This window comes from Zingiber officinale, chromosome 2A (genome assembly GCF_018446385.1).
Source record: "Zingiber officinale cultivar Zhangliang chromosome 2A, Zo_v1.1, whole genome shotgun sequence".
In the NCBI taxonomy this organism is placed as follows: Eukaryota; Viridiplantae; Streptophyta; class Magnoliopsida; order Zingiberales; family Zingiberaceae; genus Zingiber; species Zingiber officinale.
Genome location: NC_055988.1, coordinates 13,216,779 through 13,241,140, shown reverse-complemented (window position 1 = coordinate 13,241,140; position 24,362 = coordinate 13,216,779). Strand labels below are relative to the sequence as shown.

General features: G+C 36.8%; 2 protein-coding genes across 2 annotated transcripts; one reads left to right on the top strand and one right to left on the bottom strand.

Moving 5' to 3' along the window:
* Nucleotides 1-8,824: 8,824 nt before the first annotated feature.
* LOC122040762 (probable adenylate kinase 1, chloroplastic) lies at nucleotides 8,825-12,503 on the top strand. The gene is made up of 4 exons (XM_042600187.1): nucleotides 8,825-9,149; nucleotides 10,623-10,763; nucleotides 11,547-11,819; nucleotides 12,112-12,503. The coding sequence occupies exons 1-4, from the start codon at nucleotides 8,865-8,867 to the stop codon at nucleotides 12,253-12,255; spliced, it is 843 nt and encodes a 280-aa protein (XP_042456121.1). The 5' UTR covers nucleotides 8,825-8,864; the 3' UTR covers nucleotides 12,256-12,503.
* Nucleotides 12,504-13,172: 669 nt separating this feature from the next.
* Nucleotides 13,173-23,085, bottom strand: LOC122040761 (protein argonaute 1B-like). The gene is made up of 23 exons (XM_042600186.1): nucleotides 22,941-23,085; nucleotides 21,071-21,771; nucleotides 20,766-20,974; nucleotides 20,512-20,661; nucleotides 20,299-20,432; nucleotides 19,206-19,315; nucleotides 18,739-18,845; nucleotides 18,501-18,639; nucleotides 18,194-18,310; nucleotides 17,289-17,396; nucleotides 17,114-17,185; nucleotides 15,579-15,701; nucleotides 15,298-15,463; nucleotides 15,057-15,178; nucleotides 14,853-14,990; nucleotides 14,620-14,762; nucleotides 14,483-14,545; nucleotides 14,350-14,413; nucleotides 14,139-14,274; nucleotides 13,957-14,030; nucleotides 13,761-13,855; nucleotides 13,641-13,672; nucleotides 13,173-13,562 (listed from the first exon to the last, which is right to left on the bottom strand). The coding sequence occupies exons 2-23, from the start codon at nucleotides 21,761-21,763 to the stop codon at nucleotides 13,348-13,350; spliced, it is 3,210 nt and encodes a 1,069-aa protein (XP_042456120.1). The 5' UTR covers nucleotides 21,764-21,771; nucleotides 22,941-23,085; the 3' UTR covers nucleotides 13,173-13,347.
* Between the last annotated feature and the right edge of the window lie 1,277 nt (nucleotides 23,086-24,362).

The window sequence follows — 24,362 nt, the reverse complement described above, 5'->3', positions numbered from 1 at the left end:
ACATTGGAAGGCAGACTGCCCTCGTAGGAATCAGAACAATAAAGGTATATCTCATGCTTTAGTAGTTGAAACATGTTTAGCGGTGTTATCTACCAGCACCTGGTGTGTAGATACGGGAGCCACTGATCATATCTGCAATTCTTTGTAGGAGTTCCAGGAAACCCGACGACTATTTGAAGGAGAGATAACCGTCTACATGGGCAATGCTACTAAGGTGGCGGTTGTTGCAGTGAGAGACGTCTACTTATCTTTTGATAGGAATAGAATTTGGTTTTAAGAAATTGTCTTTATGTACCCAATTTTAAAAAGAATTTAATTTCAGTTTCTAAACTGTATTTGGATGGATATTCAGTTTCCTTTAGTAACAATGTGGTTATAAAGAGAAATAAGGTGATTATCTGTTCTGGTGTATTGGTTGGCAATTTATATACATTAAATCCAATTTCTCCCACAAAGCAAAATATGGAAATTAATAACACATCATCTAATTTTAATAAGAGAAAAGAACCTTCAGAAATGAACCAAACGTATCTTTGGCATCTAAGGCTTGGTCATATTAACTTAAGTAGGATTCAAAGGCTTGTAGTCGATGGACTCTTGGGTTCATTAGAGTTGGAAAACTTTCTAACATGTGAATCCTGCTTGGAAGGTAAAATGACCAAGAGACCTTTTAAGGCCAAGGGGTATAGAGCCAAAGATGCGTTAAAACTGGTTCATTCTGATATGTGTGGTCCTATGTCTATCCAGGCCAAAGGTGGTTATGAATACTTCGTTTCCTTTATAGACGATTATTCAAGATACGGATACATTTACCTGATACGCCGCAAGTCTGAATGCTTTGACAAGTTCAAAGAATATAGGGCTGATGTGGAGAAACATCTTGGTAAAAGTATCAAGACACTATGGTCTGACCGTGGTGGCGAATACCTCTTTGGAGAGTTTAGGAATTACTTATCAGAAGTCGGGATTCAATCTCAATTGTCTGCACCTGGTACACCCCAACAGAATGGTGTGGCAGAGCGAAGGAATATGACTCTTATGGAAATGGTTAGATCGATAATGAGTTATTCAGAATTACCAAATTCATTTTGGGGATATGCTCTGGAAACAGCAGTGTACATTCTGAATATGGTACCTTCTAAAATAGTTCCTTCTACTCCCATGGAATTATGGAATGAGCGTAAGCCTAGTCTGAATCATATCCGGATATCGGGTAGTCCAGCACATGTGCTGAAGGGAGATACTGACAAGTTGGAATCACGTACAAAAGTTTGTCTGTTTGTGGGATATCCTAAAGGAACGAAAGGTGGTTTGTTTTATAATCCTAAAAATCAGAAGATCATTATTAGCACCAATGCTCGATTTTTAAAAGAAGATTATATAATGAACCATAAGCCCATGAGTGAAATAGTTCTAGAAGAAATAAGAGAGGACACGTCTACTTTAATACCAACAGTACAAGATAAAGTACCACAAGAAACTACAACACGTGTCACACATGATACACAACCAGAGACAGTGCCTCGTCGTAGTGGGAGGGTTGTAAGGCAACCTAAGAGATTCATGTTTTTGGGAGAGTCTTCGGATTTGATCACAGGTAAGCATGAACCTGATCCCCGGACATATGACGAACCACTCCAAGATATAGATGTAGTATCTTGGCAAAAGACAATGAATTCTGAAATAGAATCTATGTATTCTAATAAGGTTTGGGAGCTAGTAGAACCACCTGATGGTGTAAAAGCCATTGGATGCAAGTGGATCTACAAAAGGAAAAGAGGGACAGACGGGAAGGTAGAAACCTTCAAAGCAAGGCTTGTTGCGAAAGGGTACACTCAGAAAGAGGGAATCGATTATGAGGAGACTTTTTCGTCGGTAGTCATGCTTAAGTCTATCCGGATACTCTTATCCATTGCCGCTCATATGGATTATGAGATTTGGAAAATGGATGTCAAGACAGCTTTCCTTAATAGAAGTCTTGAAGAAAACATCCATATGAAGCAACCAGAAGAGTTCATTGAAAAGGGCAAAGAACATCTAGTGTGCAAGCTCAATAGGTCCATTTATGGACTGCAGCAAGCTTCAAGATCTTGGAACATCCGGTTTAATGAAGTTATCCAGTCTTATGGATTTATTCAATGTCCGGATAAGTCTTGTGTATACAAGAAATGTAACGGAAATGTGGTGGTATTTCTTGTACTATACATAGATGATATTTTGTTAATTAACAACAATGTCAAGGTATTATCAGACGTAAGGGTATGGTTATCCAAACAATTTGATATGAAGGACTTAGGAGAATGTACACATATTCTTGGGATCAAAGTTATAAGGGATCGCAAGAAAAGAATGTTATGTCTATCTCAAGCTTCATATATAGATACAATCCTTGCTCGTTTTAGCATGCATAACTCCAAGAAAGGTTTCTTACCTTTTAGGCATGGAGTAGCCTTATCTAAAGAGATGTCTCCGAAGACATCAAAGGAGATGGAGGATATGAAGGCAGTTCCTTATGCTTCGGCTGTAGGAAACCTTATGTATGCAATGCTGTGTACGAGACCTGATATCTGTTTTGTTGTGGGCATGGTTAGCAGATATCAGAGTAACCTTGGACAAGGACATTGGACTGCTGTAAAGCATATATTGAAGTACCTCAGAAGGACTAGAGATTATATGCTAGTCTACCAAGCAGACGATTTGCTCCCTGTGGGTTACACGGATTCGGATTTCCAATCAGATAGGGATAATAGTAAGTCTACGTCAGGTTATGTATTTGCTCTAGGAGGTGGAGTCATTGCATGGAGGAGTGTTAAGCAGAAATGCGTCTCGGACTCAACCATGGAAGCTGAGTATCTGGCAGCCTCTGAGGCAGCCAAAGAAGCTGTATGGCTGAGGAACTTTCTAATGGACTTAGATGTGATTCCTGGTTTGCCCAAGATCATCACAATTTATTGTGATAATAGCGGTGCAGTTGCAAACTCGAAGGAACCACGAGCCCATAAAGCAAGTAAACATATAGAGCGCAAGTACCACCTGATACGAGGCATCGTCAAGCGAGGAGAAGTTGTCGTCGCCAAGATTGCATCAGCAGATAACCTGACAGATCTTTTCACTAAGGCCCTTCCGGCGAAAGCTTTTGATCGGCATGTGGAGGGGATGAGAATCAGATGTATGGCAACAGATATGGCAGCTTAGTCTTTTAGTATAAGTGGAGATTATTGGAGTGTATACTAAAAGCCTAGCTTTTGTAAACATTTATTTTTGAAATAAAAGAATCACATTTGTCAATATCTGTATTTATTTGTTAAATATAATTGTTCAATTAATTTATATAGTAGATAACATGGAGTGTGGTGTCACACTCAGAAGATCATGTTGTCGATTCTTTATAAATTATAAATAGTTGCTCACGACTAAGATGGAAAAGAACAAACCATCGGAATAGTCGTAGTGTAATTAAGTATTATTTTATCTTGATTAATATATTACACTGGTACACTCTAAGTGTATTGAGTAAGATCATTTTAAGTAAGTTCTTTTTGTACTGACTAAATAAAAGAACTAAACCTTAGTTATTATGGAAGTGTGTGCTCTTAATCCTAATATAAAAACAAGCACATATATTTAGTATTTATTTCTTTAACTTATCAAATGGTGAGATTTAGCTCGATAAATCAATAGGCCCGATAGGTTGAGAAATGATATTACTTATAGTGTGTGTTGTTGTTTATAGAAGGAATCTGTGTCCTAATTATCTAGGTTGAGAATGTCCCCAAGAGGAGCTCATAAGGATTTCCATGTTAAACCCTACAGGTGGACTTAGTCCGACATGACAATGAAGTTGAGTGGTACTACTCTTAGAGCTAGATATTAATTAAGTGAGTTGTCAGTAACTTACTTAATTAGTGGGCATTTGTTATCTTAAACATAGGGAGACTAACACACTCATGATAAGAAGGAGTCCATAATGTAATTTGAGATTGGTGCGGTAGTGCGGTAATAACTCTCTAGTGGAATGAATTATTATCGATGAACTTGAGTTGTGTGTTCGGGGCGAACATGGGATACTCAAGCTCATCGGAAGGCCGAAAGTAATTTCTCCTCTAGGTCCCTGTCGTAGCCTCATTAAAGTCTCAAGTTCATCCAAAGAAAGGTCCATCTTGGTGTCTAAGAAGGGGGCCGGTCCAATGCTTGGTGACCAAGCAAGGGTCGGCCACATCCTCTTCTATAGGGGCCGACCCTATTGCTTGGTGATCAAGCTAGTAGGGGTCTGCCACAATAATTCAAACAAGGAGGGTTGTTTTAAATTTTTAAAATCTTCTCTTTGTAGAAAACTATAAGTTTTAAAAGAGAGATTTTAATTTTTAAAACTTTCCTTATTTGAATTAGGCCACATGTTTTAATAGAGAGTTTTAAAAGTTTTAAAACTTTCCTTTTTTAACCATCCTCATGGTTTAAAAAAAAGGTAGATAAGTTTTAAAATTTAAAATTTCTATCATCATGTTAAAAAAGGAAATCTGATAAGAGAAGTTTTAAATTTTAAAACATGGTTTTAATTTTTAGAACTTTCATTTTTTTAACTCCTACTTTAGGAAAGAGAGCTTGTAAAATTTTATAAGAGATTTTCTTCTTGTAAAATTTTATAAAAAAACAATATTCCTTTCTTCTTATAGGGGCCGACCACCCTTGCTTGGTGCCCAAGCAAGGTGGCCGACCATATTAAAAAAATAAAATCATCATCAATTAATTTTGGTGATTGATTCAATCAAGAGGAAAGAAAAGGAAAAATTAAAAGGGAAAAGAAAAATTAGAGGAATATTTTAATTTTTGTAAAAATTCTTCCCTTATTTGCCTTGGGCAACTAATATAAAAGAAGGGGTGAGGGGGCTTCATGAGACACAACTCTTATTCTCTTGGTGGAGTCTCTCTAGGTGGTCGACCCTTCCCTCTCCCCTTCTTCTTTTCCCTTTGCTCTCTTCTCCTTGGTGGTGGTGGTGGCCGGATTTTAGAGGAAGAGGATGAAAGCTTTTGGGTGGTGTTCATCTTGGAAGATCGTCGCCCACACGACGTCCAAGGCGAGGCGAGAAATACGGTAGAAGATCTCGAGGTCATTAGCATACAAAGAGAAGGTATAATTAGCAATTATTTTCCACATCATGCTAGTTATTTCTTTTTGTAAGAATTCCAAACACAAGAGGCATTAGATCTAGTTTTTCGAATTTATTTTTCGAGTTTGTGTTTTCTTTGTTTTTTGAATTTGTGATTCGATTGTTCTTTTTGGTTAACCTAGAGTTATTTAAGGAAATTAAATATTAGCTTTCCTTAAAAGGCTTTGTCTAGGCGGTGGTGGTTGCTCCCATATCCAAGGAGGTCATGTGCCTCGTCATGCAGTCCTGGAAGCTAATTTTGGAAATTAATATTTAATGGAATTAATAACATAGGTGGATTTGAATCAATAGTGTCAAGTTCCGCTTGCGATTCAAATCTAAACCATTAAGAATAGATAAGTTAAATTTGGAATCAATGATGTTAAGTTCCGTCTGCATTCCTAATTTAACTTCTAAAGAACACAATAGGTTATTTAAGGAAAGGTTCGACACTTATACAAAATTTTTATACAGTGGAACCGGTACGATTTTCTTAGGACTAACCAACACACCCCTACCTGCACCAGCATCTTCATTTTAGTTTGTCTTCTTCAAAGTTTTAAATTGCTTCTTCACAAACTACGATCATAAATATAAAGCACATTTAATTAATGAATTAAATCAAACGAAATACTATTTTATATGCAAATACACACTTACAACAATGACTTGTTTCTTCATTTTGTTAAGTTGGTCAATTCTAACTGCTTCCTTCTCTGCCTCTTCTTTAGAATTACCTTCTATTATTGTGATGGTGTCTCTTTCTTCTTCCATATCATCTCCATCATTTTTTCCTTTCCCCTTGTCCACAACATCAAGTTCTTTTACAAATTCTTGACCCTCTACTTCTACTAAAATGTTCTCCACAATCTCACATATTTGTATCTTGATCCGCTTCCTCTTAAGTAAAAGTTTGAGCCACAGTGGACTATCAATTGGAGTATCCCTATAATCATTGCGACTTTTGTCACGTCCTCTCCTTTTCCTTGCTCCAAAAGCTACTGGTTCAGAATGAAGATTGACTACATAATCGCTTGATTAAGACTACATGCCTTTATTTTCTATTATTTTGAGTAATTCTTTCACTCTATCATTCAGATATATGTTCTCCATTGTTAGCTCCTTGATTCGGTTTGCTTGAATAATGCAGTTAAAACATTCCTTATTATTTTGCCCTCTTGCTTCGGTGTCATCAAATTGTGATGTTTCCATTGAACGTGGAATGTCGTCAATGAAATCAAGGTTTTCAACCAATGCTTTTTCATATTGGGTAGAGATTAGTTCAGTCATAACCTATCAAATTACTAAACAAAAGCTAAAAACTGCATATTAACCTAACAAGTGACCGTCTTCAATATTTACTTCTTCAGATGAGACTCGGTCGAACAAAGCCTTCACGTTACTAATATGTGAAGGAATATTCCTCCACCTGTTTATTCATGCTCCTTCAATATTGTATAGTTTCTGGATTGGAACATGCTCTAAAAATCATGTCTGCTTCATCATCACAAGTGTTACATATTATACATGTCCACAAAATGTTGTCAAATTTACCATAAAAAATAAACTCATTGCCAAAAGACCAGCAAATCCCTTTAGGTAAGGGAGGTTGGTGTTGGAGTGTATTGTCTAAGTTGATGAAAATATGCCCCCAATTTTAAGTAATTGTGGAGCATAAATTTATGAATGACTTCAACCCAGTTGAATCTAACAAGATAGTCAAAATCATCTACTATATCTATAAGACCTAAAGAGACCTTATATGTACTAGAAGAAAATAAGATACAAACAAATATATACAAAATGTAGAATTTATAAAATAATAAAGTATCATCATCTACTTCAACGTGATTGATATAAAATTTAAGCAACTCCTCAATTCTTAAGCTGGTACTTTTTTTTTATTTGAGAAGTAAGTTAGAAGTCACTAAATGCTTTAGTTGAATTAATCGGAACCAAAGCACCTCGGTCTGCAATACAAAGCAATAAAGAAATGCCACTTCTAGTGAAGTCAGTCGATACACCTGAAAAACTTAAATGATTAGTTATTTTCTATGACAAGATAAATATTATATAAGATAATATCATGTCTAATATATCAGGCCCACGTTGGACTTGATATGAGATCATATCAGACCCACGTTGGATCTGATACGGGATCATATCAAGTCCACATTGGGCCTAATATAGGATCATATCAAGCCCACATTGGGCCTGATACGGGATCATATCAAGCCCATGTTAGGCCTGATATGGATCATATCAAGTCCACATTGGCTCTAATATGAGATCATTTCATATCCTCGTTTGCCATAATATCCCAATACCAGGGCCATCGATAAACCAAAATGAATAAATATTAAGATTTTCAAACTATTTTATTTTACTATACTACCACTTTGTGCTTAAAATTCACAATTGCAAGTTATACTTGAGAATCTAAATGTTTGAGAAGTTGAATCTCAATTTTGAAATATATTGACCCAATATATTATGGATATGCTGTATATCTTGTATATCCAAGAAAATACTAAAGGGAAACTGTTTGAACATTGTTATATGTCGATCATGTAAAATAATAACAAACCCTAAACCCAATATTCATGATGTCTTTTCTTTGTGGATGTTTTAAAAAAAAATGTTAAAATGACCTAATACATTGTTCCAATGTTGTTACTGCCCAACATCAACTTAACCCTATAATTTAAAAAAAAATTAAAATTAATAACAAAAAAACTAACAAAATGGTTGAGCTTTTATAAATCTAATAGCTTCGAAGGTGATACCTTTACGGATAATTGAACAGTAGACGATAAAATGCTCGACCCACTTCCTTGCGCTATTATGAAAAAAGAGTATTGATAGAAACCTTAAACCCTTGACTGCATAGAAATGATCAGTGTGAATTTTCATCAAAAGCCCTTGATGTCGCATGAGGGACACTCGAAGATACTTAAATAGTCTTTCAGTGGAGGGACGATCTCACAACTAAAATAGAACAAAAAGATTTTCTCTAATAGTTAAAAAAATGGTAAGATTTACATGCGCTAAGAGAGTGAGGGAAAAAAATATTACAGCATCTCAATCATCAATAAAATGTTTAAATTAAAATTATTCTAATCTCAATTATCAATAAAAATTTTAAATTAAAATGATTCTAATGTGTTTCAGACGTCTTTAAAAATAGAGTGGGAAAAGAGAGGTCGGCAGGAGGAGATATAAAAAGTAAAATTTCATATTTTACTGTATCTTTTGGTAAATATAAAATCATAATATATCTTTTGATAAATTCTATATTCGACGTACGCATTTGTGAAATTACCTTCCCCTTAGATTTTTTTTTTTCTTTGTTTTTTCTCTACCTTTTCCATACGATTATTTCCCATTTTGAATTTCTTTTCTTTTCTCAATCCCCTATAGTAAACAACGCGTTGATCTCTAGATTTTTTTGTCGATACCGCGCAAAAGAAACTGTTGTTTTTATTTATTTTTTTTATTATTTTTATTTTGAATTTAAAGTTCATTGGATTCTTAATTTAATTAATAATTTTAATTATTTACTTTTAAAAGAAAAAAAAATCGGACGACTAGCCCATTGGCTAGCCTGCTGCTGATCACCGGATTGGCCACGTTCTTCTTGCCCTCGCCCTTGATTCCTTCTACTATATATAAGGCTCCGGAGGGTTTCCGATCCAAGCAGCTCCTCTATTGCACGAGATGGCGGCTCTGAGCCGCTTGCTGAGGCACAACGCGGCGGGGAGGTGGATGTCTTCGGTGGTCGCTGAATCGGGGATCGCATGTCCGCCGAGCGTGGCACGCATGGGGGTCGTGCCTGCGAGGGATCCTGCGTGCCCGAGCGTGCAGTGGGTTTTCCTAGGGTGCCCAGGTGTCGGGAAGGGAACCTACGCCAGCCGCCTCTCTCGTCTCCTTGGTGTGCCGCACATCGCCACCGGTGATCTCGTCCGGGACGAGCTCGCCTCGTCGGGCCCTCTTTCGAAACAGGTTTTTTTGCTTGTTGTTTGTCCTTTTCGCCTCTGATTTTCTTTTACATGTGATCTCGAGTGGACAGTAGTCGATCAATGTTCAATTTGACCTAAATGAGGAATTCAGTCCACGTTGTTGACCAAGCGCTCTTGAAAGGGAAATGGAAGTGTTTTTTTATTTGTTTGGTGGCATACTATGCTTGCGAGGAGGAGTGGGTAAAAAAATCTGATCTTACTGGCCGATCCAATCCTACCCAAAATCTTGGATTGCTTTGATTTCACTTCACAGGTCAAAGAAAAGGTATTTGGGTCTTGGATTGGTCAAGAATATGGAATTCAAAATCAGTTAATTTGACCAACCCAAATGTAATCATATTTGAATGTAATTTACTCTGGATTGAACTACATACTTAGTAAATCACGAATTAGCCATTCTTATTGGTAATGATATGATTAATTCGCTCCAAGAAATTTCTGTGTGTCAATAGATTGCAATATTAGTAGTAATGGAAGAGTATCATTAAAGAATGATGGTATTACTCTTGAAAACTTTGTTGCATCGTACAACTATTATGCCCACGTGTGATTTGTCTAGATTTATTATTGTATGACATAAATAAGCCTTTTAATATGTATGAATTTTTAACATAAATTCGAAATTTTGTTGGGTAAAGTAAGTTTTTTGTATTAACATTAGTAAGTACTTTAATGTGACCTAAAATGATAACTGAAACCAATTCAGTTTATGTCAAAACTATCATACTTGGAGCATGAAGGAAAAAATGAATTTGTATAAGTCATGATCTTTTGGTTGAAGATCAATTTTTTTTAACCCATGAACTGGCACAAAATCAAAATAATTTAAAATTTTGGATCTGATTGGATTAGATATCTACAGGATCAGGTTTTGTTGCCCAAACTTAGTGGAATTGAAAGATTTTTAAAATAGTAATGGAAGGCATGGTGAGTAAATTGAAAGCCAGTACTCAGTTACAAAGGAATATAATGCAAAAAGGATTGCTAACAAGTACTAATGGAAAGCATGAGCTTGAACTTTTTCAAGGTAAGTAAAGTGAAAGCTAGTGCTCCTTAGTAATGAAGAAATGGATAAGACTATTTATCAATTTTAGGTTATATGACGAGCTTATTTGAGTGTTGAGTATGCCAATTATGAAGTGTTGCTGGTGGTTAGTTACATTGATTTCCCCATAATTTGTCTATATGGTAAATTGAAAGTAAAGGATCACTAGGAAAAGGTTTACAAAATATGAGAAGCTAATGATTTCATACGTATTTGTTGTTTGAATATTGTGCATTCATATGCTTTTGTTATTAGAGAAAAACTTTGCAGTTCTTCCTCTGAAAGTATTCCTCAATACTATAGCTGGCCAATTCCTATTGATTACTTTAGGATTGCTTATAATCTGCATTGTATGTATACACGTTTTCAGTGGTTCTGTCATGCTCACTACATCTCAATATGACTATGTAGCTTGCAGAAATTGTGAATCAAGGACATTTAGTGTCTGATGAGATTATCATCAATCTCTTATCCAAGCGTCTAGAAGATGGAGGAAATAAAGGTGAATCAGGATTTATTCTTGATGGTTTTCCACGAACAACACGACAGGCAGTAAGTTTAACATAACAAACTCAAGAACTCAATTTGTATTATAAGTGTTTTTTCTACTCTCTTTGAATGGTACCAGTGAAAACATTAAACACCCATGAAATTAAAAATGAAAACATAATGTAAATAAGATATTATAAAATCATAATTATTCTAATATAATAATATACTTGCATTATAGTAAGTCTAGGATTATCAACATAATTTTTTAAGAAATAGGAACCAGTTTCCTATATATTGCTTATTTGCTTCACAAACACAATCATATTTTTACCCAAAAAACACAATCATATATATAATGGATCGCCTCTATTTGACAAAGGGATAAGGGAACACTGTTACTTACTGTATTTGAAAGATTAGTTTTGGTTCCTCTTGTAGAGTCAGAGGAAGATATATGTTACTATTTGGTTTTTATATAAATGATATACTTTGTCATGCATTATATGATATATTTTTTGTTTTTTATGTAATAAAATTATTTGAAAGACCTTTCAGCTAATAATTTCTCTAATATTGAAATTTTTTCCAGCTAATATTTTGTCTAATGGCAAAATCATGCAACTTGTTCTACTATTGATTCTTTTACTTGAAATACATGTTAGAAAACACTAAAAAGTAAATTGCAGAAATTGACTTTCTTCAGGTAACCAGAGTTTCAGTGAAAAAGGTGTTAGAAGAACCTGTGTAACCTTTGTCAAATAAAAAACATAAACAAAATAATCACAAATAAGTAAACTATTTTCTAGCTAATATTTTGTCAAATGACAATGACATACATGTCAGGAAATACTAGAGGGAGTAGCAGAAATTGACTTGGTTGTCAACTTAAAGCTCAGAGAAGATGCACTGTTTGCAAAATGTCTTGGGAGGAGAATTTGTAGCCAATGTAGGGGTAACTTTAACATTGCCTCCGTCGACATCAAGGGTGAGCATGGGAGACCAGGTATAACTATGGCCCCACTTTTGCCTCCTGAACATTGTATGTCGAAACTCATCGCTCGAGCAGATGACACTGAAGAGGTGGTGAAGGAGCGTTTGCGTGTATACTATGAAATGGTAATGCAACAATCCTTCCATTTTTTTTCTTCTTTTGATATGATTACTTTTTTACTAATGAAGAATCTTCCTTAGCTTTCTAATGATTGAATATAGTGCAAAATTAGAACACAGTTTAGGAATTTGCATCTACTTCAATTTGATCTCTGATATATATTCAGCATCTTGATTTGCACTTATTTTGCTTAACCATATAATATAAACAAATAGAACAAGTAATATCAGGATAATGTGCTTCTTTACTGCATGCTATAATAGTATTAAATCAAATTATTACCTTGTTGGCATATAGAGCGAACCAGTAGAAGAGTTCTACCGCAAGCGAGGTAAGCTCATAGACTTCGATTTGCCTGGGGGTATTCCAGAATCTTGGCCAATGCTTTTGCAAGCTCTGGACATTGACGACCATGATGAGAAGCAAACAGCCGTAGCATGAGTATGGAACCAGATTCTCTGTGCATTTTCCGCAAGAATATTAATCAAGCTGCGATTTTCCAAATATTTCTCAAATGCTCCCAAACTTGGCAAGCGAGGGGATCACTGCGATGATCATGAGCAATTTCATTGAACTTACACTTTGTGAGCAGTGCAATACTAGTAGGATGTTGAAATTTTTGGATTGGTATTGAGTTAAAGTTTTGAAGTATGGGTTATAATAAAATTTTCAATATTTTAAGATTTTAATTTTTAAATCATTGGAAGGGCACACCACTATTTTTTGACCACTATAAAATATAAAAATGGTGCATGAACTGATCGGGAGAACTATAAAGGACTGATTTGCAGTTCCACCTGGAACATGGGGTCGATCTATGGATTCTGGGGGCAGCTGAACAGCGAGGGGATCACTGCGATGGTCATGAGCAATTTCATTGAACTTAACACTTTGTGAGCAGTTGAGTGTAGGATGTTGAAGTTGTTTGAATGGTACTGAGTTAAAGTTTTGGAGGATAATTGTTGCACTTTTTTCTGTTCATTCTGTGAAGTATGGGTTATAATAAAATTTTCAATATTTTTAGTAATATAATCATATATATAGATATTAAGGAGGGTAAAAAATAAGATTTTAATTTTTAAATAATTGGAAGGGCACAACTATTTTTCGACCACTATAAAATATAAAAATGGTGCATGAACTAATCGGGAGAACTAAAAAGTACTGATTTGCAGTTCCACCTGGAGCATGGGGTCGATCTATGGATTCTGGGGGCAGCTGAACAAGAGAAGCAAATCAAACAGAAGAAACCTGCAGCTGTTCTATAACGGTCGACTACAAAATATGGCCAGTTTCAACTTCTACGAAAATTTTTCAGACTCCTGCAAAGCAGATGAATGACAAAAGATGCCACAGGCTTTCAGTAAAACAGTTTGATTACTAGAGCACACAGTACGTTTAACAAGGTACGCATACAACTCATCCAAAAGTTCTCAAGTATCAGCTAAATAAGAGCATAGAGTTTAAACACGCTAGAACAGGAAATAAGTAGAACAGGTAAGTTGCATAATCCACCTACTGCCAGTCACCTGCTTAACAATAGAACATGACCCTCTTGACGTTCTCCTTCAGGGCTGGAAGAGGTTTAACAGCTGCAGTGCCAGGGCCCCTGGTTGCCCGCGCCCCACCCGGTGGAAATCCACGTCCAGCAGCTGCTCCACTTGCCAGAGAACCACTATCTGATGTCTCTGGTTCCATGTAAAACCTAGCCCGGAATGCAGCTAGATGGGCATAGTAAGCAGGCGGCACTGTTCAAAGAATATACACAATTAAGCTAGAAGATATGAAAACTAAAAGAAATATCCTCAGAGAATAAGAATAAATACCTATAGATACAGAGCGAGTGCACCTTGCATACCTGCAAATTTATGAAGGTTTAAGAATCAGTCAAGGGGCACATAATACAAACAGTAGCACTAGGGGAATTGAATGACTAGAAGAATTACGTGTAACAGAGGTTGTTTGTCAGAGTTTGCAGACCATCTGCTGTGAATTTATTTTCATCCCACAAGACATGGTAATGGGCCGGTCGGCTTGTACCCTTTAAGCAAATATGCATGGTCAAATAGCATTGTAGAATGAGCTACCATTATCTTAAATTAAGTACATTATACAAAAGGTATTCGTTGTGAGATCAGTTACTTGAATGCCTGCATGGCTGCACAAGTAGAAATCAAATTCTGTAGGATGGCATATCTTAGAATCAACAACAGTCCCTGCAATTTCAAGGATGGAAAGCTCTATTGAGAAAACAAGATTTGAAAAAAATATACAAAATAGAATTATCCTGAAAATGATGCATCCATGCTATCAACTAAACTAACCAGGCAATATGTTTCCACTCTTATCAACAGATTGATGGTCACCGTGATTGTTAGCAAACAGTCTAGTGTGATGACGTTTTTGGACCACCACAAAAGTCACTGGAGGTTGATAGTTTGGTTCTAAAGAAGCACAGGCCTGAAACACAAATGAAATGCGAGTAGAAAAAAACACTGAAACAAGAATCATAGTACAAATGATAGGAAAATTTACTTTTCTGATCGCATCCAGTTCATATAGTAGAACTTGATAGAATTGACCCTCGCTCACTCCATCCCTGAATGTACAACTTGTTATATTAAATCTAAACAATCAACTCTTTTTCAAGTTTTCCAAAGATTCATACCTGTAGAATATAATCCGTTGAGGCTTTTGTCCAGTAGCCTTTTTGAAGGAAATAAGTAGCTCCCTAGATATTGAACGGCAGATGTTTTACTCAGCCCAGAAAATTAGAAAAAACTGATTTTAGATTGTATTTCATACTTTATCATGCCACCAGTAAGAGTTCCTCGCTGAGGATCTTGCCAGACCTTAAACAGATCTTGAATTAATTCTTGCCGATGGGCCTGAGCACAGACCAATCCAGCATATTTCGTCACCTCAGGCCAGTCTTGAGACGCAACAACCTGACAAACCAAATATAGTCAAGATAGTAAGAAGATACATCAAGGCAACTATACATAGAGCAATAAATAAAGATTGACAAAATTACTTACAGCTGCGATAGAAGGGCTAGAATCTTCCCCAGGATGAGGATGTGTTACGTCAGCACCAAATATTATAGTTGGTCGGTCGCTAACAAGAGGAATGCGCCTTGACAATGCATCGACAAGAACTGTGTTCCTTCCTCCAACCTATGAATCAAGCCTTAGTACCACAAAGCAAAACAAGAAAAATAGATCCACCTTCCACGTACTCACCTTTACATTGATCTTGAGGGCAACATTGGCAAGGTATTGTTTACTCATCCTGAAAACATGCTTTGTCAAACAACATTGTGAAACTAAACCAAGGTCAGTCTCACATATCCGTTTTAGATCACCTGTAACAACCATGACATATAATAATAAAGCGAACGAGAGGAAAAAAATTAAAGCTAAAAGGTTAGGCAAAAATATCAAGTTGTATCGAACAAGATCAAGTGCAAGAAAGACATCATACCATAAAGAGAGCCATTATTATCAGGCAATATTACAATGAGCAAATCAAGCTCCTTTCCCTGAGGTTGGAGTATGCTCATTGCATCATGATAGCGTGCTTTCAGCGCTCTTTCAACATGATCTGGCCGAGCAGTTAGAGGATGAAGCACAGGATCTAGAGAAAATTCCTACAAAACATGTAGATAAAAATAATGATCTATGTGGCTCTTCTTCAAATAAGATAATTAAGAATTAAGTTGTATGTAGTAAATCATATGCTTAGTAAAAATGTTGAAGTCATACCATTCCTGATATCTGACACATCTGAGCAAGCTCATGACAAAATCCCCTAGCCAAATTATCTTGCACATTCTTTGCAAAATTGATACATGTCCAGCTATTCACTCTCCCACCATTTACCATTTTCTACAAATTTTAGAACAAGATATGAAGTAACAAGATGAGCTTAAATCATCCAAATAACAATCTATGCTTTTATATATGCATCAGAAAAAAAAAAATATATATATATATATATATAGAATCAAGCTAGAGAGTATTCTTCAACAATCTTGTGACATATAGACTAGCACATAGTTTCTTAGGAAATAATAGCATGCCATGATGTAACCATTAGTGATAGAAAATAATGACTACGATTTCTAATATCTCAACTGGAAGGTCAAGATACTTATTAAATCCTAACATGGGTTATCAACAGCCAAATAGAAATGAAGACCCATTCATAAATGGTAAATTAATCAACCACCTCGCTACCAGAGTAGTTAACAGGGAGTTCTAGTGAACAAAACACATGCAAGTCAATTGAATGACCTGGAAAATATGTTGGAGATACCTGTATGGTCAAACTCATCTCACGAATATGGTGGTTAAAGTCAGTTTATCAACACTGAGAAATGATCAAGTTTGAAAACCTTGTGAGAAAATAGCAACACAACTTCCAATTTAACCATGAGCATCTCTATCTTTCATAATTCATCCACCCAAAACAATTACAATAACTAATGAGAACTTATTGGATATAAAACTATATCTGTCATACCAACCTACAATGATTCAAGGAAACTTCAAGGGATATTTCTCATTCTCCCCCATCATCTTTTCCATGTTTTTTTAGATATCCATCTTTTCATTTATCAACCTTCTTGAAAAAACAAAGCCTAGAGGAGGGTAGGACATGCAGAGGGTTTATTTCCTCTCCATCTTGGTTCATCCAAAATGACAGATGAGTAGAAAAAAAAAGGATCATAGAAAATTTTCATTGCTTCACAGTTTCTTCCAATTCATTCTGGCCGAGTGAACACCAGGGTGGATTTATTTCCTCACCTCCGCATCTTTATTTTACCTTTTCTACCTCCATCAGTTGGACTAAACATATCCTAAAAGGCAAGACTATGGAATTGTGATATTAAGATTGTTTCTTGCAATAGATTTGAACTCATTCAATAAAATTACCATACAAGTTGTTTAATGAATAACATAAGAATTGGATTATTAGAACATCACAGCCATCTAGTCCTTCTGTAGCAGCTAGTACCGAAATTAACAATGATGTACTCTTTGTCTAGAACATGAATGTGGATAATATCTTGCAATGTAGTAGTCAAATATCAAATATTTTGCATATAACTTAAGCCAAAATCTTCAGTATATAAGCTTCAACAGAAATCAACTTAACTTGCTACAACTACAAGCAAACAAAGGGGGACACAACATTGTCAATGCTAGAACCACGTTTCACTATACAATTCAATATCAGAATTCTGTAGAAATCAACTCAGGACAAAACCTAGAAAAGCTGCAATCAGATGCATTACCTTGTTCATCATATTCCACTGACCAACTCTTGGCAAGCAATTTTTCTCCCTGCCAGTATCATGATACTTAAGCTGCATGACAAGAAGGATACAGGATTTCAAAAAGTTAGACCACTTTAAGACAAGAGCATTATGACACTGGAATGACATAATTAATTTTATGCCATCTAATTACCCAAGGAGGAGGCAGAACACGGGCCTCAACTGAAGCAAGTTTCTCACTAATTTTGATCCCAAATTCTCTAGCAAAAGGATCTTCGTGATAAGCATTGTGATGAACTGTCTGTACAAAATTAATAATCAAAGATAAATTAATTGATCATCACAGGTCGACTCTAGATTAAAGTTATATTAGTCCACAAGGATAAATAAACAACTACATAAAATTAGATATATATTGAAGTTACATATTAGGCTGTAGAATTGCATACAACATGTAACTAAAGATCACAATTGAACATGGTGTATATAGAAAGTGAACTAGATATGGATAAGCTTCGGAGACCACTAGATATGGATAAGCTTCCCTCAATTCGAGGCACTACGCTGAAAGAAACAGCACCAGAATCATCTGCATAAACTTTCTGAAAACCACCTAGCCTAAAATAATGAATAAACCAATTGATATAGAAGTTCAGGAGCAACCACGAATACTTCCAGCTGCAAGAAGACCAATCATTAATTATGGTTTCTGTTAATGCATGCCATCTAACATGGCAATCAAAGCCAGCACACTGGCAGCCCATTCCCTAAGTAATACACCAAACCGAACTTAGTATCAGTTCAAATGTATATAAATAAAGACAAATAGTAATATATTACTTTGACAAGAAGGGCTACAATTGCATCACTACATCAGAAAACCAACTCACAAGCAAACTTGTTGCACAACACACCACATGACCTTAAAAGTCACAAGCAGTGAAATGGAATTAGCAGCAAGAATTAGCATAGGATAATCAAGTAATTATGGCTTGCTATAGAAACAGCAACCATGAAAGTAAATTAATATCAAAAGCTGAAGATGAAACAGCAACCATGAAAGTAAACTAATATCAAAAGCTGAAGATAAAACATAACCTGTAAAATGTCCAGCTCCCTATCATGAGGCCGTTGACATGTCACCTTTAAGAGTGCAGTGATTTGTCTCTCATTCAGTCTCTTAGAATATCTTTGGCCTTCCACAATTTTACAAACCTACAGAGAGAAAGACCAGCAGACATTTGGCATGCCTGTCACCTTCAACAACAATATGTATATCAACATGAAAATAAAAGCGTGTACATTATTAAGATGATGTTGAAAAAAAAAATATGTAAAAATGATATATAATATGAATTATATGCATAAAACTACTACAAGCAGCACTTTTATGACAGATGCTTACCTCCATAGGTAAATAATTTGGCCTCTGCTGATTACCAACCTGCAAACATGGCCAACTTGTGTGCTGGATAGTAAAACCATAAGTCTCCTGAAAATATTGTACAACAGACTTCACTGTACCCCTCTCATCAACTGGGAAACTGTCATTCAGATATTTCAGTAAAATTAAGACATACTAAAATCACTTTCAAATATGACAGACAGTAGTTCAATGGCAACAATAACCAAAGTTTTCTTACGTTAGCTCTCTAGTTGCTTGTGATGTTAAACCAGATATGCGGTACTTTCTGCGCATATTCCCCCGGTGAGTGACCTCCACCTTCACACCTCTCAAGGCCTTCTTGATCTGCATGAGCACATAAAATAACTGACTATAATAAAATCTATGCTACCATCAAGTAAAAAAATGAAACAAATTGATATCTAAAAGCAGTGGCTGAGATTCAGAAATGGAAGCTGAATTTATTGAACGAAGTTATATTTAACAGAAACAATATCAATTTCAAATATAGAAAAAAAAATCTTGCAGATTACATGTGAACTAAACATGATCAAATAAAACTATGCCAATAGGAAGAAATGAATATATAGATTTCAGAGATCAGAGATTTAACAACTAATATGTCAAAAGATTATGGTAAAAAAGTTCTACCGCACTTTCTGCTGATAAAATAAAAGAGACAAAAAAGAAATAAATTAAAAAAACCTTCACACGATCAGCATCAGAAAGAGGTCTTGATTGGACATCCCTATTAAGAAGCTCAATAACAAATTCAATGACAGGCAATGGCTCAATGAAGGCTGTGGAGGACATATCTGCATCACAAAGCAAAGTGGGAAAGGCAAATCAACAGAATTAAATATACAAATAAACAGCAGCTAAAGAAATATATTAGCTGAGTAGCAGAATCAGAACAAGGAATATGGATGCTTCACCTTCACAAAATTATATTTAGATCAGATAAAAAGAAAAGAAAAGAAACAATATGGATAACATTAAAACAATTATAGGATAGTGAAATAGTTCAGAATAATCAGAAGTAGTTGGATGTGTCAATCCACTCATAAGCAAGCTTCAATTAACAGTTGAATATGTAAATCTACAAGAATCACACTAGTACCAACCAAATCATATAGCGTCTGAACCAACTGGTGTTCATTTGAACAAGATAAGTAAGAACCAGCTGATAAAGTGATAAATATACAACCAGATTATACGTAAGTGGTAGTGAAAGTATATACAGTCAAGTCTATATCTCGCTAAATCCCATTAACTACCAATAATTTGCAAGTTTTAGATGATAAAATAAGTGTTGGGTGATAAAAATAAATTGAAAAACACTAGATATCATAATCTGTGCTTCCACTGAAGCTTCAGTTACAAACCTGCAATTGCATAATTCTCAAGGAATGTGTATCATAATTTGTGCTTCCACTGAAGCTTCAGTCACAAACCTGCAATTGCATAATTCTCAAGGAATGTGTATCATAATTTGTGCTTCCACTGAAGCTTCAGTCACAAACCTGCAATTGCATAATTCTCAAGGAACGTGTAGCCTCATTTAGCCATGAGCCACTATAGTATAGAAAACTTAGCAAAGAAATTCAATATAAACACTGGAACATGCAAGGGCAACATCAAAATATTAAAAAAAAAATCAATGGATAATTTAGTATATTGATTAGGAGATTTCTTTTTTCCCCCTACTCAAGGATTGTCCCTAATACTGATAACTGAACATTGCACTGCAGCACCATGGTTCCTAAAAGCCTAGGAAATGCATAGGTTGAATCATTACCAATATTCAGAGAAAGGCCCATTTGGGTAGGGCGAATGCTCTGATAAAAACCTCTCCAACTTTCAAGCCCCTCACCAAGATGCTGCCTTCTTCCCAGATCAGGTGAATAAAAGGACCGTCCGACAGGCAAATATCTGCAAAGCATCAACACACAGCCAAACAATATCTTTGAGACAAGTGAATAGTTTAAATTATTAAATGTTCTGATATTACCTGGCAGTAGGTAATTCACGTAGTACAATATCCAGTACTTGCAATGCTTCTTGAGGAGCATCAGCCTGCCTCCCAGCTAAAAACATCCCAAGGTGATGAAGATCAACACGAGCAGCTAATTTAATAACAACACGAAATGTTCTTTGGCGCCTGGAAAAAGGTAAAAAAAGATCTGATGGGTTACTTCTTCAGTGAAAAGGGAAAATAGATTGAAATAATAATAAACATTCTTATCAATCGGTCAGGAAAGACACCTTTCTGTGCCAGAACCATCATCATCGTCCACTAGAATGATCTGAAAATCTTTTAAGGTAAATGGCAAAGGACCAGCAGTATAGAGACTCTTCCTTCCATCATAAGCTGGAAGACGCCCTCCCAAATATGATTCCCTATAAAGTCTGACCAACTGTTCCATCACAGCACGATTTACACCACGTGATGTTACTTCAGGAGTGATAGATACCTGATTTCAAAATGAGAAAAACTTAGAGGTGAAAACAGGCAAACAAAAAGGAGCCAGTATGTTAAAGCCATTTAATAGGACCATGAGAAAACTCACATCATACTGGTGAAGATCTTTATCAGGGAGTTCAGCAAAAAAATGGTTAGCCTTAACCACACATCTAGCTCCATTGGTACCTTTTCCAGGACGAACAGGAAATCTCACAGACTTGCTCGAAGAAGCTGGCGGAACTATTGGCTGCATTTCTTGACTAGAAGATTCACCTTCCACAGAGAGTTGTTGAAACTGTTCTACAACCTCAGAAGTAGACATCTCCGACTGTCGTGAAGAACTTGCCTGCAGTGGTCCTGGTTGGGTGGGTTGATATGGAGCTTGCGTTGCTTGGTGCAGCTCGGGAACCGGTGGCCTAGTTGAACCTGCAGCAGAGGGGCCAAACCCACGTCCCCCGGCTGCACTACGACCACCACGCCGTCCTCCATACTGTTGCTGATACGGCATTCCACCTCTAAACTGATGCCCACCCCGACCTTGGTAAGATGGTGCAAAAGGCTGCTCAGGATCACGAGGTTGTGGATGGCTGCCTCGCCCCTGGTAATACCCACCACCACCTCGGCCGCCTTGCTGGGCCTGTTGAGAGCCAGAAGCAACCCAGCCCCTCTCTCTAGCACCACCCTGTTGTTGTGGAGCAGGACCCCGTTGAGGCCCTGCCCGCTCTGCAGAACCACTTGGCTCTTGATATTCTGAGCTTTCACCTGAACCAGAAGCATCAGTTCTGCGCTTCCTCACCATATTGTTAACTGTTAAGAGCATGCACAAATTCAAATCAGAGAAATAACAAAACTTAGATAAGCAAATTGTACTAAAAAAATAAAAAATACATTTCAATGACAAGAAATTCCATATTGCAACAGTACAAAGAAGTAGGAAGCCATTAAAATAAACCACCATTATATACATATACTAAGCATGAGCAATGCCAGAGAATAATTTCTTATAGCTTCCTTGATTGTACATATAGTTAACTAAGGTAAATAAATGTGGAAAATGGAGCACATATATCTTAAACATTTTAGAAAAATTGGCTACATATGAACCATACAATTGTTACAAGCAATAACCAACATAAATGGAATGAACATCGACTAAAAAACTAGTGTCAGACTATACTACCCTCCAGATAATCTGAAATAAGACTACGTCCTCCCAACTATCCAAGAGGTTGCCCCTAGTTCACGGCAAGAAATTTAGTGGCAAAAATGTGAATTCTGAAAAGCTATCGAGTATTCATTTCCTTTTTTAGAACAAACTTTAACTTGCAACAAAAATAGTACGTCAAGGCTCCATTGCATCATCTATAAACTTAGGCAGAACAGAAGGGATTTATCGAAGTCGAACTGTCAAAGGTTGTGATGCATATGCAATCACAGACAAAGCATTGAAAGGGAAAGATGATCACCGAAAGGTTATTCGCTAAAATATATCCATCTTATGAATAGTTCAGATGAAGAGTGTTACAGTCCTAAATAACCCCAGAAGCAGCAAAGTCAAAAAGGAAAGCAACAAATGAAAGCTTACATCAGGAGAGTTTACACAGCTAAATGAAAACCATCTAAAATAAGTGGCAGTCAAATACCCTTCTCAAAAAAAAAAAAAATCGACGAACAAACAGAGATCTGCGAGCGTCAACACTCGAATCGCAGATCTACCGCATCCTCCACTAAAACTGCAGCAGAAATGCCATCTTCCTCGCATCCGACACTAGACAACCGGATGAACGAGCACAACTACAACCGAACGCACTAAAATCGAACCAGTAAACTCGTACAGAACTAGAAGTGAGTAAATGAAAGAAAACAAAGAGAAGTAAATTGGGGAGAAGCAGCGGAAGAGAACCAGATGAAGCCGATTTCCTTAAGGACGAGAGAGGGACGAGGAAAGCAAAGGAGGAAGCAACTAACTAGCATACCTTGATCGGAAACCGAAAGACGGTGGTGGAAAACCGCCGATCGCCAACGGAAACCACCTCGGAAAGAGTATTTTTACTCGCCGCTTTACTTTCCCTGAATGGGGAAACGTTCCGGCCCGTGAAAATTGGAAACGTCTTGGGGCACCGGGGCTTTAAAGCGACACGGTGTTTAGGGCTGGCGGAAGCGACAAAGCGGGGCGCTCCGGACCGGCCCGGTCCGGACCGCGAGTTGAAGGGAACCGGGAGTACGTCGGCGTGGCAATAGCTGGGCGGCGACAGGCTGGGCCAGCACGTGCTTCCCGCCACATCCTCGACGACGTATCATTGGCCGCACCGTACGTCCGGCGTGGTGCGAGGACGGGGATCCGCTGCACGATGCGGCGCAGCAGGCAGCGCCTCGACGAGCTGGCGGTCCTCGATTCCTGCATACGTGTCGACTTCTGGGTGAGTCCGTATTGTGGTCCTCCCTCTCCGCGACTGGACCGGCATCTCCCTCCTCGTGATGCTTTTTTATGGCGAGATGGCGCCTAAGCGCCGGGCCGGGCTGAGTCTGGGTGGGGCCCGCCGTCGACGTGTCTCGATTGCTCGTATTGGCGCTCCGGTGCATTCGGTGTAACAGCGTGCAGGCCTGGAAAGCAAATAGACCTAAAAATAATCCGACCAACCCTGTTCGTTTCCAAATAATGAGGTATTATTTGGAATCTCCATCCTTTAAAAGGATTACAGTCTTTTATCCTACTAAATAAACCCTTTTACAATTACATTCCATTTTCTAAAAGAAATTAAAAAATAATAATAATATTTTTTTAACATTTAAATACGTTTGAGAGAGCTAATCATATTAAAAGTACTTTATAGCAAAATGCTCTCCTAAACGTGCTTAGTCAATTTTTGTTACCATTTAATATATGCTATAGGAGGATAAAAGGTGAAATCTTTTTAACAATGTATCTTACAATTATTTATTCAAGTCGAGCAGCCTTTTTTAGATAGGAGTCATGAGATAATTTAAAATAATATTTACATCAGTCAAAAATTAAATCATGTTTCTTTAATGAAAAATACTATCTAAATACCGGCTCGACTAGATCCCGGCTAATATATGCTACTCACATGAACCAAACAGTGAGCTGAATTAGTTTAATATTGATTGTCCCTCAAACAATAGCTTTCTTAGGTGATGACGCACGTTCAAGAGTGGATTCCATTCTTTAAGATAAGAGCATTTCTGGTATATAGTTTGACAAAACACATCATTGGCACTGGCCAAAAATGTGCATGAAGATGGCACTAAGAAGAAGAGCAGAGGCAAAATTGAGAGAGGTGAGTGGGTGTATTGTTGTTGGTGGTGGAGCACCTTCAAGTAAATGGCTCTTATCTTTGTTGATAAGATTCCAAAACAATGCCTCCACCTCTTTGTTT